Raw genomic sequence first — 18,544 nt, 5'->3', positions numbered from 1 at the left:
GAGAAGTTTTCTGTGTCCCTTTTGAAGTCTATTACCATCCTACAATCTTTAATGTGTTTATCTTCACTACACCTAATATTCCCATTTTGCAGACAGGAAACTAAGGCAGAAAGAGGCTACGGCCATGTCTACACTACAAAATTATTTATGTCATCATACAGTCACCACAGTTATTAAATTATTGTGTGTACACACTTGGCTCCTTGTGTTAGTGGTGCGTGTCCTCACGAGGAGCACTTGTATCAATTGTATTGTCAGTCTGGGGATTATGGGATGGCTCCTGAAAACCGGTAACAGTCAACATAAACAATGCAGTGTCTACACTGACACAGTGTCAATCCAATTATATTGACAGTGACTCTACACCACTCGGGGAGGGGGTGCTACTACGTAGGCACAGAGAGGCACTTACATGGGTGGGATCCAAATTTACGAGAAAACACTTCCACAGCTAGGTCGATGCAAGGCAGCTTACGTTGACCTAACCATGAAGCACAGACCAGACCTAAGGGAGTTGCCAAAGCTCTCCCAGGAAGTCTGTGATGAAGCAGGGAAGTCCCTCCCGCATCGCCTGAGTCTCAGGCTTGCAACCTAAACACTGGACCATTCTTCCCCTCTTCTCCTCAATGAGCTATGGCTGAGATTTTGAAAGAGGCCCAAGACAATTAGGCACCCTACTTTGCACTGAATTTCAGTGAGAGGTAGGCCCCTCTGACAATCCCAGCCTACACAGAGTACAGTTGTGCCTTCCAGTACACAGTCCCACTGGCTTCAGAGAATGTCACACTTACTCACGTAAGGGGAGAATTTGTGTTCTTATTAAAACACAAGAACTTTGTATACCCCATTTCACACTTTAAAACCAACCCATCCAATTTCAAGTGTTACGAGTTTTCTCAAGACAGTTTGTGATGTTAAGAACTGGCTGTAAAAAACGGTTACCTACCTTTCATAACTGTTATTCTTCAAGATGTTTTGCCCATGTTCATTACACTCTAGATATATGCGTGCCCACGTGCGCAGCCGTCTGAGATTTCTGCCTTAGCGGTACCAGTAGGGCCGGCTGTGGCGCCCCGTGGAGTACTGCACTCATGCCTTGGAATATCAAGCACCGCCGGCCCTACACCCTCTCTGTTCCTTCTTGCTGACAACTCCTACGGAGGGGCAGGAGGGCGGGAAATGGAATGATCATGAGCAACACATCTCGAAGAATAACAGTTACGAAAGGTAGGTAACCATTTTTTCTTCTTCGAATACTTGCTCCTGTCTATTCCATTCTAGGTGACTCACAAGCAGAATCAATGGAGGTGGGCTCGGAGTTCACAGTCTTGCAGCTTGCAGCACTGCTCTGCCAAAGCCAGCATCATCTTGACCCTGCTGAGTCACTGCATAGTGAGACGCGAAAGTGTAGACGGACGACCAGGTCGTGGCCCGACAGATCTCTTGGATCAGCACCTGCGCCAGGAAGGCTGATGATAATGCCTGCATCCTAGTTTAATGAGCTGTCACGATCGCCGGTGGGGACACCTTTGCCAGCTCATAGCAAAATCAGATATAGGCCGTGATCCAAGATGAGATTCTCTGGGCTGACACTGGGCAACCTTTCATCCTGTCAGTGACAGCAGGCTTTGGATAAAGGACTGGTAAGTAAATGTCTTGACCAGTGTGGAACTGGGAGATGACCTTGGGCAGAAAGGTAGGGTGCAGATGCAGCTATACTTGTCCTTATTGAAGACCATATTGGGTGGTTCCAACGTTAGCGTCCTGATCTCGGACACTCCACAGGTTGAAGTTATAGCGACCAAGAAGGAGACCTTCCAGGAGAAAGGCAGCAGGAAGCTACATCCTCTTGGACTGGTGGCTGGAAGGGTTCCAAGGGAGGACCCGTGAGCCTCGACAGCACAAGATTCAGGTCCCAAGAGAGGACCAGGTCCCAGACATGCGGGTAAAGGCACGCTAGACCTTTTAAGAAGTGCGCTATCATGGGATGGGAGAAGACCAAGTGGCCTTGAAACCAAGGGTGGAATGCCGAAATGGTCTCTAGGTGTACCTTGATCAAAGATGGCGACAGATCCTGAAGCTTAAGGTGCAATAAATAGTCCCAGATGTCCTGCAGCTGGGCCTCTTCCACACGAATGTGTCGGTCCGAGGCCCAACATGTGAACCGCTTCCACTTTGCCACATAGGTAGCCGTGGTGGATGGTTTTCTGCTGCCCAGCAAAACCTGTTGGACACCAGTGGAACACTCCTGTTCATTCATACTTAGCCATGCAGCAGCCAAGCCGTCAAGTGCAACGGTGCCAAGTTCAGGTGCAGCAGGTTGCCATGGTTCTGGGACAGCAGATCTGGCCAAAGAGGTAGCTGCAATGGGGTGGCTGCTGAGAGACTCAGCAGCATGGCGAACCAGTGTTGACAAGGCCACGCTGGGGCTATGAGGATAACAGACGTTCTGTCTTGTTTCACCTTCAGCAATACCTTGTGGATCAATGGTACGGGCGAGAAGGCGTACATCAGCGCTCCCGACCACAGAATCAGGAAGGCATCCAACAGGGAACCCTTGTCCCTGCCCCACAGACAACAGAACAGGTGACACTTTCTGTTATGCCTGGACGTAAATAGGTCCACCCTGGGAGTCCCCCACCTGCGAAAGATCAAGCAGACCACCGCCGGAGGAAGCGACCATTCGTGGTGATACAAGAAGGTCCTGCTGAGGTGATCTGCCAGGAAGTTCCTAGTTCTAGGCAGGTGGGCGGCCACCAGATAAATGGCATGCTACACACAAAAGTCCCAGAGGCTGAGCGTCTCCCGACAAAGGACCAAAAACCTAGCATCACCCTGCCTGTTCATGTAATACATCACGGCTGTACTGTCCCTCAGGACTTGAACCTTCCTGCCAAGTGGGGCAAGAACGCCTGGTAGGCCAGGAAATCTGCTCTGAGCTCCATGACGTTCATATGAAGAGCCAGATCACTGGGTAGCCGGTGAACCTGGGTGTTGAGCTCGCCCAGATGGGCTCCCCAGCCCAGGTCCGACACATCTGAGACCAGGGTAAGTGACGGAGATGGGGTCACAAAGGGAACCCCCTGGAGCACTGACTCGGGATCCAGCCACCAGTCCAAGAGGATGTAGCTCAGCACCATGACCACTCGGGCTAGGGCGTGCCTGGTGGGGATATAGACCAGGACAAGCCACGCCTGCAGAGGCCGTAGATGAAGTCAGGCATGGATGATCGCGTACGTGCACGTGGCCATATGGTCCATTAGTCAAAGGCACGCATGGGTTGTGGTGAGCGGATGGCTCTTTATGTGAGCAATCAAGTCTGACATGGCCTGGAAGCGCACTTTTGGAAGGAAGGCCCCACCTCGCATGGAGTTGAGAAATGCTCCGTTAAACTCTATACATTGGACTGGTGTTAATATGTCCAGCTCGTTGGACAGATGGACCGCACCAGATTGAGTCTATGTTGCACCTGCTCCCGAGACCTGCCCTTTTTGAGCCAGTCATCGAGATATGGGAAGATCGGGACCCTCCGACATCTCAGGTAAACCGCGACCAGCGCCACACATTTTGTGAAGACCCTGGTGGCCGAGGACAGGCCAAAGGGTAGCGCCGTGAATTGGAAGTGATGCCCAGCCACTATGAAACACAGGAAACGCATGTGGCCCGGCAGTATGGAGACATGAAAGTAAGTGTCCTTTAAGTTGAGAGTGGTGTACCAATCCCCCGGATCCAGGGAAGGAATGATGGAGGCCAGGGAGACCATGAGGAACTTCAACTTCTTGAGAGACTTGTTGAGGCCACGCAGGTCCAGGATGGCTCTGAGGCCCCCTTTGGCCTTCGGGATTAGGAAGTAGCGGGAGTAGAATCCTTTTTCTTCCATGTCCCAAGGAACATCCTCCACAGCCCCCAAGCCCAGGAGCTTCTTGACCTCTTGAACGATTGCTCTTGAGAAGGGTCCCTGAAGAGGGATAGGGAAATGAGGGAATGAAGGTGTGGGGGCAGGAAGGAGGGGTGCCCAAGAACTGCAGGGTATAATTCCAAGTCACTAGGTCCAGGACCCAGCGGTCCGACATAACCCGCAACCAGGCCAAGCGGTAGGGAGAGAGGCGGCTGAGGAAAAGGTGGGTAGGATCCGGTCAACTGAGTGGGGCATCGCTTCTGGCCCCCTGGGTGCTTGGCGGCCCCAGGCTGGGCTGGTAAACGTAAGGAAGAAGGGTGATGATGACCAAAATTAGCATCTCTTCTCATAGATCCCGGACGAGGCTGGCAGGGTCTTGGCAGTGGCAGTGGTCGGAAGGGCTTTCTGGCTGATTGTGGCGTGTGCATGCCCAACGAGCGAAGGGTAGCCCTCGTGTCCTTCAACCCATGCAGCCTGGCATCCGTCAGATCCGAGAACAGACCAACTCCATCAAAGGGGAGGTCCTGGATCGAGGCCTGCATCTCCTCGGAGAGGCTTGCTGTCTGGAGCCAGGAGCTGCTTTGCATGACCACCGCCGATGTAACCACCCTTGCTACCGAGTCTGACGCATCCTATGCCATCTGCAGAGAACATCTGGCTGCCGCAGTACCCTCCTCCACCACAGTGCCAAACTCTTGGGCCAGTCTCAGAGGGACGGATTCCTGGGACTTTCTGCAGCCGTCCTAGAGATTAAAACTGTACCAGCCCAGCAGGGCCTGATGGTTCGCCACCCAAAATTGCAGGCTGGCGGTTGAATAAATAAATAGTTTCTTAGCCTCTTTGTTTTTGGGAGTCGAGGAGGTGGGGACCTGTTTGTCTTTTTCATTGGTGGCAGATACAACCAGAGAACCTCAGGGTGGGTGGGTATAAAGGTATTCAAAACCTTTGGCCTGCACAAAGCACTTTTTCTCAGCCCGTTTTGAGGTGAGCGGAATGAAGAGGGCGGAGTCTGCCACAAGGCCGTGGCTATCTCGAGGATCATGTACAGGCAAGGCAACCCTGGTGGGCGTGAAGGCCGAGAGGACGTTGAAGAGAGCGTCCTCCTGCTCTGCCATTTCCTATACCTCGAGCCCCAAGTTCTCGGCCATATGCCGGAGAAGGGCTTGATGTTCCCTAAAGTCATCCAGCGGGCTAGCTCTGGAAGGTCCCAAGACTGCCTTGTCTGGGGATGACAAGGAAGACTGGACTGCCGGTGGGACTGCTGAGGTCTCAACCACCGTCATAGAAGGTGGCTTTGGGGTGGGCACAGGTTCCTCCACCCCGGCTTTCAGTACCGGGCCCAGTGCCAGTGGGGCCACCAACCAATGCTCCACCGCAGCCACCAAGGAGTGCTGCAAAGGAGGCATCGTCACAACCAGTATGCCTCATGCGCTTCAATAAGGCCACTGCGCTGGCCACTGGCCGTGTTGCCATTCTGGTGCCGGAGACAAGGGAGTGGGCTCCAGTGCCCAATCACACCGATGAGACCTTGACGATGGGCTGAACTGGCCCTCCGTACCAGAGGAACCACCTTCTGAAGACCAGGGAGGATCCGACAATGCCTGTGTTTGTTTACTGTGGGTCGTGGCTACCAACGACCATTGCACAGGTGTAACTGAACAATAACTGTACCGTGGAGAGCGGTTCCGGTGCTGGGGAGACCCGTGCTGCAGAGACCAGTACCAGGACGGGGAACTTTCCCACTGTGTTGGTGATCGGGCCTGATGCCTAGAGGATGATCATCAAGAGAGTGAGCAGTGCCAGGAATAGTAAGGGGAGCATCAACCCCGTGCCGGTGAGTAGCGCCGAGGGGATCTGGAAGTTTGCCTGGGCAATCAACAATGCGATTGGGATCTGCCCCTGGATTCCAGACACAGCGGAGAAGATCAACATCTTCTGTCCGGCAACGAGCACTGTTCTCCTGCTCCTGAGGGGTTTTAAGGGGGGGCTTGCCCTCGTGGGAAACCTTAGCCGGGTTCTGCAGCACCGGGGTCTTCATCGGAGCAGGTGGAGACCTGTGCTCTCTCTGTGCCTGGGGAGCCTGGGACGATGAAGGTGCAGGCAGGAGTGTGGGTCCCATACTGCTCCCAGGAGTCGGTGGCGGATCTTTAAGAGGGCTCGGAGCCCCAGCTGGGGAGGCATGATCACGTGGCCCCGGAGTAGCCTGACTGGCAGGCCCAGGTCCCTTGCCAAATGACCCCTGGGCCTTCTTGTTCAGTGCCAGGGAGCACTTCTTGGCTTCTTCTTCAGCCACAGCGAACAATGCCAGGAGGAGCTTGGTGCCAGTGAAGCACTGTGCATGGAGGCTGAGGCACTCGGTGCAACCTGTCTGGACGGCTTAGAAGCCGGGCAGAGGGCGGACTCCATTAGGATAGCCCTGAGACCGACATCCTGCTCCTTTTGGGTGCAGGGCTGAAAGTTTTTGCAGATCCAGCACCACTCCTTAACACGTGACTCCCCGAAGAACTTAAGGCAGCTGCCATTGGGGTCACTCGCAGGCATAGGCCTGCTGCAGTCTGAGCAGGGCTTAAACCTGGGAGACCAGGGCATGCTCTGCCTGGGGCAAAGTCCCACTTGGACTCTAACTGCTAACTAACACTTAACTATCAAATGCAAACTATGTACAATGGCTCTAAGGCGTGAAGTTCAGAATGGTAGAAACTGCTAGTGCTTGCTAAGCAATAAAGGCACTCCGACCGACCACCACAGGCGGTAAGAAGGAACTGAGAGGACACAGGGCCGGTGGTGCCTGATATACCGCCGAATGAGCGTGGCACTCCAGAGGATGCGACAGCCAGCCCTACGGGTACCGCTAAGGCAAATATCTCTGACGGACGTGCACGTGGATGCGTGCACACCTAGATGGAATCGACATGAGCAAACACTCGAAGAAGAACAGCAGATTGTGATTGGTTCAGGACAATAACATTCTGTCTCTCACATGCTGCTCTCCCAGCTTAAACTGTATATAAGGCCATCAGCATCATTAGTTACTATCACACACAACGCTTGTTTCCAGTTAGACCTTGCATGGTCAGATTTGATCTCTTAAAAAAATTATATTACCTTCCCCAAGAAAACCAGACTTATCAGTTCTGGATTTCCAAGCTGCTGATCAAATCTAGTTTGTGGGAGTTGGAATGCAGCACTGCATGTGAACACACAAAAGAGTAATACAATAACAAAGCTGCTTTAACTAAGTTTATTTGCAGAAGGCAGCGCCAAGCACTAAATTAACTTTTACCTGAAAATGTGGAATCAAGTCACAAAGCAGCTGAAGAATAAGGTGTTCTAGTGTAGAAGGTGCCTCTTTGTTCTCAGGACCATGTGGCTGAAGTAAGATTTTAAGTAGACCCATTCGCAGTTCCGCATTCTCCCCCAATTGGGACGGTTCACAATACAGGTATCTTAAAAATGGGGTCATTATACAGACGCATGAACTCTGTGCCCTGCATTTCAAAAATAAGTTTTCTGAGACCACTTACTAGTAAAAGTCAGCGAACAGTGAAACCCAAACAACATAACATTCACAGCCTCTATAGGTATCAACATTGTGCAGGATGTATACTAATTATGAGAAGACACCATGACAGTCATTGCTAAATCTCACAATAAGCAGTAACAATTTGATTTACTGGCACAGAACAATATAATGAGCTCTTGTATAGTAAAGGTGCAATTAAAGTGCATTGCCAATATACTTACTCTGTACTGCTGCATGAATAACACCTCACTTTATACTCTTAGATATTGCAATGGCATTTTATATTTGATTTTTTTCCTCAACAATTTAGAAAGCTGTTTTCTGTGCTAAATGTCATCATAGATATTGTTGTACCAAATTATGTGGTATCTGGATAATGTTGTTCAGAAATACAATTATAAAATCTGACTGTTCATCACTATAAATCAAACACAAAATAACTTATTGTTTGAAAGTTACCACACCAACAGTGATCAAAACAAAGTACTGCTTCAACAAGGGTTGCTGCCGGGCAAAGAGTGTATCACTGTACTGTTTTATTGGATTCACTTTGCTAGAAACTCACAACTACACATTTTAAAAAAATATCCAATTGTTGATCCATTTATGACTCATGGTCTCAAAACTGGGAATCACAATACTGGTTACAATGCCCAGATATTGTTAAATAATTAAGTACCTCCAGAAACCTTTCATCTTCTCCCATTCATGTCTTTAAAAAATCAGTAATACATCTGGATCACTATATTCTAGATCTAGGATTTTATGCTATAAAAGCCTTTGGATAAAAAGTGGCAGGAAGAACAACAGGATAAGTGGGTTCTTCCAAAGAATGCAGCTATTTTAAAAAAAAAATTAACCAGTTGTCGCTTCATATTCCCATTCATCACACAAAATACCTACTATACACCTAAATATATACTAAATACCATATAAAATAAAGTTTTTCTGGCACCCTCCAATGTCGCTGCAAATTTTATCATTGATTTCAGTGGGAGGATCAGGGCCATAATAATTATGCATTCAATCTAAACCCTACTGAAGTTAATCAGAATTTCTCCACTGACTTCCAAGTAATTTGAATCAGGACTCAACTCCCTGAGAGGTTATGAAAAGCTATCTGTGGCTTTCCCCTTCTGCATACATTTTAAAATACTCTATTATGATTTCAGTACTGGAAAATGCATGTATTCGTGACAGAACACATTCATTACTCAGGCATTACTCATTGACTTCAGTGAGAGTTTTGCCTCAGTAAAGATTGTGGGATTAGACCAAAAATGAAATACATTTTAAAATCTTCTGTAGTTATCTGCAAGAAACAAATTTTTTTATTTTAACTCATTATAAATCTCTAGCTCCAGCTCTAGGTGTTATTACAGTAGTTCAGAAAATTTCAAATAAAAACTTTCCCATGAAAAACAGAAAAACGTAATGTCAAATTTTCACAATGCCTCCCTGTTTTCTGAGCTCCTTGAATAACAACGGTCGTTAACATTTTAATAGATCAATAACAATTCCCAAACAGCCATACTATCTCCTCCAGTCACACCCACATCACCATCAGGTCATCCCCTGAGAGGGGGAAAAAAAAACAACTAAAACAAAACACTAAGACCCTGATTCTGCAAACTCTTATTCATCTACTCAACTTTATGTATGTGACTAGTCCTGCTGACTTCAGTAAGTGTATGCAGGATCACGCTTAAGGAAACAGACAGGCCTTATACCTTAAGAGTGAAATCCTGGTCCCACTGAAGTCAATGGGAGTTTTGCCATAGACTTCAATAAGGTCAAGGTTTCACACTTTTTCTGCTGCCCATTCAACAACAGATTATATCACATCCACTTATGACAGAATTCTTTATGAATAGTGAATTCCAGAATTGTAAAGTGACTGGAGGATCTGTCTTTCTAATATTTTGTTTTAAAATGAATCTACCTTTTTTAATTTGACATCAACTTAAAACTCAAACTTCTGTTTGAAGATTCCTTAACTTCTATCATTACAAGTAACACCTAAATTCATAAAGAGAATAAAGAGAAAAATATTTATATTGAAAAATATTTCTCTTACCCCAGTTGTCTACTTTATGAAACAGAGCACTATATATGTAGTTAATTTCACTGTATTACTACAGTCAGTTCCCCTGTTTGTGAGTCTTTCACAAAACAACAGAGAAAAGACATTTTTAAAAATATAGGGAAATATGTTTTGTAAAACTACAAAAAATGATCAGTAGCGCAGGGGCTGGTATAATACTTGATAGTGCTTTAAACTCATTTCTCAAGATTAGATTTCTATTTGACAGTGACCTTTTAGCTCTTCATGTATACGTAAATGGTATGGGTCTGTTTTTTTAAACAGACAATTTTTATAAAGGCGGCGGCTTTGCAATTCAATTTTTTAAATAAAAAAACAAGCATCTTCAAAAGCCACCATTTAAAATCGCTATCATTTAAACTTAACAGGAAAAATGGCTTGTAGCTATGGTACTAGGTTGCTGCACAATCCCAGAAGAAAAGCTCCCATTTTACTTGCAATGAAGTCATGTTGTATAAAAGATATTCATGGACCTTGTCATTGGACAGACTGTGCTGTTATACAGCTTTAGCCATTAAAATGTCAGCAATTGCCAAGTTATCACACAGTGACATTTGAGATTAACACAGTTTCCCCAGCCACATATTAGCAGGCACCTCTGATACTTCTGTGGTAATGCTTTGCAAATGTTGACTTTTAAATGGCCTTCTGTTCAGCATAGTCTTTCCCAAAAGAACAGAGTTGTAGTAAGAAAAATATCAACACTGAAGAAAGCAGAAAACTCCTAGAAACACATGAATTGCCACACCAGAACACACCAACTGTCCATCTATTCCAGTATCCTGTCTAACAGCAACAGTACCAGACGCCTCAAAGGAAAGTACCTGAAACCCACCGTGGACAATAACAGAGTAACCTGCCCATATGTATTCATGCCTCATTATTGGGCAGGTGGCTTAAGGGTTAATACTCCGACTTTTTACTTAGGTATTTAACATAGAGGATTTTCTCATTGCCCATGTAAATAGCTACTCTTTTTCTAAGTCTGCCTGAGCTCTTGGCCTCAATGACAATGTCATGGACAGCAAGTTCCACAGATTTATTATGTGTTGTGTAAAACAAAAACATAATTGCTATGATCAGATTTAAATGTGAATGAACTGAACATCCTCCTGTGCTTATGTTATGAGAAAGGTACATAGGAACTTCTGGTTTACCTTCTCTAAATCATTCACTATTTCGTTTAACTGATGTCCCAGCTTGTCTCCTTTCCAAACTAAGCAGTCCCAATCCTCCAAAATTTTGTATCCATTCAAAAGCCAACTGGCCAATTAACACAGGGAAATAATTTTTTGGTTGGTTTAGTGAACGGTTAGTGTTTCCATTAACATCCTCACTGTAGTGGATTTTCTGCCTGGGCTAGACCATTTCTGTGACAATCTTCCAAAGTTATATTTAATATTTGGTTTCATAACTACATGGTCTATAACAAAAGAGAATTAAATTTTTGAATTCAAAGTTTTCATCCAACAATGACCTTTTTTCAGAAACTACATTTTTAATGAAAAATTAGTGACTTTTTCAAATCAAAGGCATCATCTAAAACATCAAAATTGTTATCAAAAATTCAGATACCATTTCCACAGCATTTTGAATAACTTTTACAATAACTATTTTGATTAAGAACTTTAGCAATTTTAGATATTTAGAAATTTTCCAACACTCGGAAACAAAAAAACTTTGAAATACAATTTTTGGCTAAAAAATAACCATTTTTTCAACCAGCTCTAACTGACAGTATGTATTATTCGAAGAAATGTAAGAGTATGTCTACACAGCAAAGAAAAACCTGCAGCTGGCCCATGCCAGCCAGCTCAGGCTCGCGGGGCTGTTTCATTGCTGTGTAAAATTCCAGCCTCGGGCTGGAGCCTGGGCTCTGGGAACCCTCCACCCCATAGGGATTTTCTTTGCTGTTTAAACATACCCTAAGAGGGTTTTGCTGATCTTTTTTAAAAACATACAACCACGTACTTTACCCTGTAACTTCAGCAAGCACTTCTTTGTGGAATTAGTACGTGTTCTACAGATATAAACAAACAATTGAACTGTATTTGTTTTTTACCTCTCTGGACATTGCTGGAAAAATACTGTTATCTGCTGCAAGAGAACTGGCCAGCAATCAGGTCTGTTTTCAAGTACAGTGATCAGTGGATGAGGAGGATACCTGAAACACAGAGAAATCGTGTTTGGATCTGTAATGCAGGAGGCAAACATGTGAGGTAACTATCTTCAAGATAACAGCTGTAGATGTACAAAATTTAACCCCTGCCTTTACCAACTTCCTTCACGAGTTTCATCAAGATGCTATACATCGAACTAGTATAATTTTTGGGATCCCCTGGAAACAATATTCAAATGAACTGTTTTTAGATACAGATTTAGGCAAAGACTTTTTCCACAGAGTGCTTATAGTTAAATTAATATGCCCATAAATAGGTGCCTAAAAACCACGTAATTTATTTAAATACAGACAGATGGGGAGATTTTCAGAAACACACAGGTATGTTAGGTGCCTAACACTCATTGCTGTTCAGTGGGAGTTGGATGCCGAACTGCCCTTTGTGTCTTTGAAAGTCTCCCTCCACAATCTTGTCTTTAGGATCTCATATTTTAAATGCTTCGTCTTTATTGTCATAGAGCACCTTTCATACTTAAGGGATTCTTAAACACTGTCTAAAGCAATGGACTTGGATACAAGAAGTGCATCAACTGATTAACCCATAAAAGGAGCCATTATCTGCTCAACAATAAGCGTCACACATACTGCAGAATATTAAAACATATTTTATTACCAAGTAAAACAAAGGAGCTCACAATGTATGGGGGGTATTAAACCTCTCCCCAATTAAGGGGAGGCCTCCCCAAAATTAAGATACTAGCCCAAAATACTCTGAAATGCTTCAGGTACCTCAATAAGCTACAGATGACAAGACTAATTATTAAAGAAGAAAACATAAATCACTTAACACAAATAGGAGGGGAAAAATCTTTGGAATAATTATTTAAAGACAACAAAAAAAAGAGGAGGAGAGGAGGTATAAAGCACATAACCTATACCTATTAGCTTATAAGTAGTACCCAGACAAAAGTTCTGATCTGCACATCACCCAACTCTTTGGAGTCTTTCAACTACAGATACATCTCTTCAGCGGGAGAAGCTGCCCATAGTGGCTGGTCCACTGAAGCAGAAGTTGCAGCTTCTCAAACCTGGTCTTTAAAGTCTGCCACCACTTTTGCTGTTTGACATATTACCAGACCGGATGACTATTAGTGTATTAATATTTTTCTTTTTTCTCCAGCCCATAACAGGGTCTGTTTTCAAAGGGCCTTTGATGGCTGGAGAGTAAATGATTTTACAAAAAGAAAAGGAGTACTTGTGGCACCTTAGAGACTAACCAATTTATCTCTAAGGTGCCACAAGTACTCCTTTTCTTTTTGCGAATACAGACTAACACGGCTGCTACTCTGAAACCAATGATTTTACAGCCACCCATTCCCAGCAAAAACCAAAACACCCAGAGCCCACCTAAGCTTCCCAAAGGTGGCCAGCCCTTGAAATGGCTCTTTTGCAGAAGTGTTTGCTTTTTGGAGGTGTGCCTTCACCTACTGCAGGTTGCATATACTCTGTCTCCAGTCTGTCTGGAACAGCTGTCTCCATGGAGTCACCCCTGCACTGGCTCTGTTGTTGGTCTGCTCCACTTCTTTCTCCTCCTCCCATTACTAGCTTTTATAAATTTAGTTCCCTGTGGGACATTCATGCACCACCACCATCCTTCCCCACTTCCAGGCTCTCCTCTTTATTCCACATGCTTCGTGGATGCTGAAGTGTTCCCAATGCCAAGCAAGGGGATTTTAATTGTGGTCCAAGGCCAGCACACATCACTAAACCAGCTTGGAATCAGGAATCAAAGAGAAATCAGCTTTCATCTCCATGAAGGAGAAGTGGGTCCAGCTGCAAGAGGAGGGGCCTGCATATCATGTTCAGTATGTGTTCTCCTGCACCCTCTCTCGGACTACACACAAGGAAACAAGAGTATGGAAACAACTATCAGGGTAGATAACTGCCATATAGTGGTTGAGGAGGACACCACGAGAGGAACATGAGTGCACGGGTGATATTTTAGAACAGGGCAGGTCTACTTTCATTACAAGTGTCTGGATTGCTACTGTAGCTACTAAGCCACATTTACACAGCCAAGAGGTTGCAACTGTTTCGTTCTGATGCAGCCCTCTAGTCAACACCTTTGCCACCAGAACTAAACTATTACAATACACTGGGATATATCTACAACAGGTAAGTTTTGTGATACTCCACGTGACACATTTCTCACCAGGGAAAAATAGTCATGGATTTCTCCTGAGGGTGCCCCTCAGCAGTGGACAGGTATGTGAACAGGGGGAGGGATTGGAGACTGAAGCCTATCCCTTGCACCCTGCAGAAGCAAAATCAAAACCAGCTTTGGTGAGCACTGGGAGCCTGGATAAGCCAGTGGGGACAAACGTTATTGGAGGGAGTATGAAAAAATGTGGCATGGGAGCTTGTTTGTGGAGAGGGGAAAGGAATGGGAGCCTAAACATGAAATCCACCTGCGGAATTTTGGTGGCGGGGAGCTTGTTATGATGACAGTTGTTGGAAGTGGAGTGCAGCTCCCCAATCCTGCCCCAGCTCACCACTACCTGCTGCCCCTTCTGTTCTTAACCAGCCCTTTCCAGTTTCTGTTCCCAGTGCCTGCCCTTGCTCCTTCCACCCTGCTCTCACCAGGCCCATCCAAACCCCATTCTGCTCCTCACCGACTGCAAACAAGACAGACTGGTGCCACTGCTGCCAGCAAGGGGCACATTAAGAACACAGGACTGTCTCCCTGACCTCAATATTGACACCTGGTGCCATAATTTCCCCCCAGTGACCAACAAGGGAAGTTGCAGGAAAAGTCCTGCTGGAAACATGAGATTTAAACAGGGCTGCAGAAATGAATGAGAAGCAGGGAATGTGGGAGTGCACATCCAATACATGACACTTAGCAGTCTTGATAGGACTACATCTTAATTCTGGAAACTTGCAACTGGTCCAGAATTCTGCCCTCAGTTTGTTAAAGTGTTTCTCTTCACAAGCACATCAAGTCTATGCTCCAACATCGGCACTGGCTGCCAATTGTTCCTAGGTGGATCTTAGAGTGCTGGTTTTGAGCTATAAAGCACTAAATAACCTGAGACCTACCAAGCTAAGAGGCCACCTCTCTGCCCAGGAGATAATGCCATAGTCAGTGGGGGCGCCTGAGCTGGAGTTCCATTATACCTTCTGAATTCACTAGCCAACCCCCTTTCCACATAATTGCCCAAATTTTTCTAAACTTCTGGGTATGCTGCAGGCCCATCTTTCCTCTCTGGCCCATAAGGAGACTGGTGACGGGCAAGGCTGGCTAGCAGTGCATGGTGGACTCTGATGGAGACACTGTTAGGAAATTTAAATTAAGTTGTATTTCTGTTGTCAGGGTATTTGATGGAGTCTGTTTACCAGGATATTAGATGGAGTCTGTATTCTTTTTTTAAATAAATATTGTTAGGAGAGCCCAAGCCTGGGATGGTCTCTCATTGTAAAACACTAAAAATATAAACAAATTCAGACATTCTTACATTATTTCACATTACACAGAAATGTTTATGGCCTGATTTTCAGCAGTGCTGAGTAATCCCAGCTCCAAATGCAGCCCATGGTATATGCAGGAGTTCTGCACTTTGAAAAAACAAGGTATAATTTCTTTTCTCTATTATACATCATAGTTTGATTAAATAGTATGACGGTGCCTTCAGGCTGTCATTGAACTAGTGAGACCATACCCATATGCTGTAAATATGACCCTGAATACAAAAATGCTGTGCCCAGTAACACATTTCTGAAAAATAAACTAAAAGATACATTTTCTTAAAACAAAAGGAGGTGCTCCATATTATGGTACTTCATTCTCTCTGACCTTATTAGAATACTGGGTAACTGACTGGATTTCAGTTTACTTAAAGAGTAATAAATGTCACCATTATCCAAATGAAATGGCTGATGGGTTACATAAGCTGACTGCAGAATGATCTTTCATACCTAATGCTCCTTGTTTCTTTAGGAGTTTGTCAGAGGAAAGCTAACAGCCAAGAAAATTGCAAATATTATTGTCTCTACTCTAGTAAGAGGTTACAGTGGAACACGACTCCCTGAACTCTGCAGGCTTGGAGTTCAGCTCATACTGCATAACTGCAGGGTTTTTAAGATCTGCAATATCCTACTCTTAATAAAAATTCTGTGGCATCTAAAGTGAAAGCAAGTTCCAGTGTATTGTTTCTTGCCAAGAAAATGGATCCTGATCTGACTTGTGAGCACTATTTGCTATATAAGAGTGTTTGTGATGCAGCTGTATAAATGTCAGATTAATAATTTTATCATCATCATAAATTACTTGCATTTTGTTAACGTTCTTTAGGGTGCCCCCAAAAAGTTAGTGCTTGCTTGCTTCTGCAGATAGATAGAACCAGGCTGCTAAGCCTGGGAGTACATGTTAAAAAAGGTGTAAGGAGGCTGCAATACCCTCCATTGCATTTGGACATGAAGACAATTTTCCTCTTTAAACAAATATGATGGACTTCTCTGGAAAAATTTAGAATTGCAGATAGTAACTTACTGCCATTATATCTTTATAATCAGAAACTTTATCTAAGTACCACTTAACTCTGAAATATACAGTATGTGGCACAGGTACAACCACTACTGGACTACTGCATTCAGCTCTCCTCAATCCAAGAAGGATGTTGAAAAATTGGATTGGGGTCAGAGAAGAGCCACAAGAATGAGCAAAGGATTAGAAAACATGTCTTACAGAGAGCAACAGATCCTGTACACCTTGCATGCCAGGCTCCTTTCTTGTTCTATTGCCCTGAGTTCAGCTGTAAAAACAGAGTGGGCTCAAGAAATAATCAACAGTGACAAGTCTCTTTGGAGCAAGGAAGTTCATGTTAAAAAGACCATGACAATTCCACCATCTGGTCTCAAGAGTCTCATCTTACTCAACAGTACAGTAATCCTAGAATTGGACTGCGTACAGAACAGCAAACCAAGAACATCAAAGGTTCTATTGCTATTGTGTGTTAGGCAAACTAAGACTTACAGCCAGCAAACTATGACAGTTGGTGTGTTATATTTGGAGGAGAAACTCAACAACTAAAACAGAGGGATTTTAGTCCTGCTTTAACTGCAACACCCAATACAACTTTGAAATAAAGCTGCTACCCTTGCATCCCTAATTCATCTTAGAATGTACTTATCCATCCACTACTTATTTTGGTTTGATTTACTGTCAGTTTTGTAATTGGAGGACAAATGAAATGTAACGAGCAGATAGAAAGCATGTGGGACCAAAAGTCAGGAGATCTGCATCAGGAGATCAATGTCACAGAGAAAGTCTATGTCATGGCCAAGTCACTAAGTCTCTTGGGGGAGGTCCCGGACGACTGGAAAAAGGCTAATGTAGTGCTCATCTTTAAAAAAGGGAAGAAGGAGGATCCTGGGAACTACAGGTCAGTCAGCCTCACCTCAGTCCCTGGAAAAATCAGGGAGCAGGTCCTCAAGGAATCAATTCTGAAGCACTTAGAGGAGAAGAAAGTGATCAAGAACAGTCAGCATGGATTCACCAAGGGCAAGTCATGCCTGACTAATCTAATTGCCTTCTATGATGAGATAACTGGCTCTGTGGATGAGGGGAAAACAGTGGACATGTTATTCCTTGACTTTAGCAAAGCTTTTCATACGATCTCCCACAGTATTCTTGCCAGCAAGTTAAAGTAGTATCGGCTGGATGAATGGACTATAAGGTGAATAGACAGCTGGCTAGATCGTCAGGCTCAACAGGTAGTGATCAATGGCTCCATGTCTAGTTGGCAGTCGGTATCAAGTGGAGTGCCCCAAGGCTCGGTCCTGGGGCCGGTTTTGTTCAGTATCTTCATTAATGATCTGGAGGATGGCGTGGATTGCACCCTCAGCTAGTTTGCAGATGACACTAAACTGGGAGGAGTGGTAGATACGCTGGAGGGTAGGGATAGGATACAGAGGGACCTAGACAAATTAGAGGATTGGGCCAAAAGAAATCTGATGAAGTTCAACAAGGACAAGTGCAGAGTCCTGCACTTAGGACGGAAGAATCCCATGCACCGCTACAGACTAGGGACCGAATGGCTCAGCAGCAGTTCGGCAGAAAAGGACCTAGGGGTTACAGTGGACAAGAAACTGGATACGAGTCAACAGTGTGCCCCTGTTGCCAAGAAGGCAAACGGCATTTTGGGCTGTATAAATAAGGGCATTGCCAGCAGATCAAGGGACGTGATCGTTCCCCTCTATTGGACACTGGTGAGGCCTCATCTGGAGTAGTGTGTCCAGTTTTGGGCGCCACACTACAAGAAGGATGTGGAAAAACTGGAAAGCGTCCAGCGGAGGGCAACAAAAATGATTACTGGCCTGGAACACATGATTTAGGAGGAGAGGCTGAGGGAACTGGAATTGTTTAGTCTGCGAAAGAGAAGAATGAGGGGGGATTTGACAGCTGCTTTCAACCTGAAAGGGGGTTCCAAAGAGGATGGATCTAGACTGTTCTCAGTGGTACCAGATGACAGAATGAGGAGTAATGGTCTCAAGTTGCAGTGGGGGAGGTTTAGGTTGGATATTAGGAAAAACTTTTTCACTAGGAGGGTGGTGAAGCACTGGAATGCATTACCAAGGGAGGTGGTGGAATCTCCCTCCTTTGAGGTTTTTAAGGTCAGGCTTGACAAAGCCCTGGCTGGGATGATTTAGTTGGGGATTGGTCCTGCTTTGAGCAGGAGGTTGGACTAGATGACTCCTGAGGTCCCTTCCAACCGTGATATTCTATGATTCTATGTGCCTCAGTTTCTTCATCAATAAAACAGAAGTAATATCCACTTAGCAGGATGCTAGATTAATTAACGTTTGTAATGACTGAGCATGTTTTGTTCCTCAGATGGAGGC

General features: G+C 45.1%; 1 protein-coding gene across 3 annotated transcripts in view; it reads right to left on the bottom strand.

Annotated features, from left to right (window-relative positions):
* The window catches only part of FOCAD (focadhesin), a 200,530-nt gene that overhangs the window by 147,396 nt on the left and 34,590 nt on the right, over positions 1-18,544 (bottom strand). For all 3 annotated transcript variants that reach the window (XM_048849366.2, XM_048849367.2, XM_048849368.2), the window contains 2 exons: positions 11,588-11,689; positions 7,182-7,386 (listed from right to left, as the gene is read on the bottom strand). In XM_048849366.2, the coding sequence (XP_048705323.2) occupies positions 7,182-7,386; positions 11,588-11,689 (307 nt within the window). The remainder of the gene's footprint in view (positions 1-7,181; positions 7,387-11,587; positions 11,690-18,544) is intronic.

This window comes from Caretta caretta, chromosome 5 (assembly GCF_965140235.1).
Source record: "Caretta caretta isolate rCarCar2 chromosome 5, rCarCar1.hap1, whole genome shotgun sequence".
Classification (NCBI taxonomy): domain Eukaryota; kingdom Metazoa; phylum Chordata; order Testudines; family Cheloniidae; genus Caretta; species Caretta caretta.
This window is presented reverse-complemented; position numbering and strand designations above follow the sequence as displayed.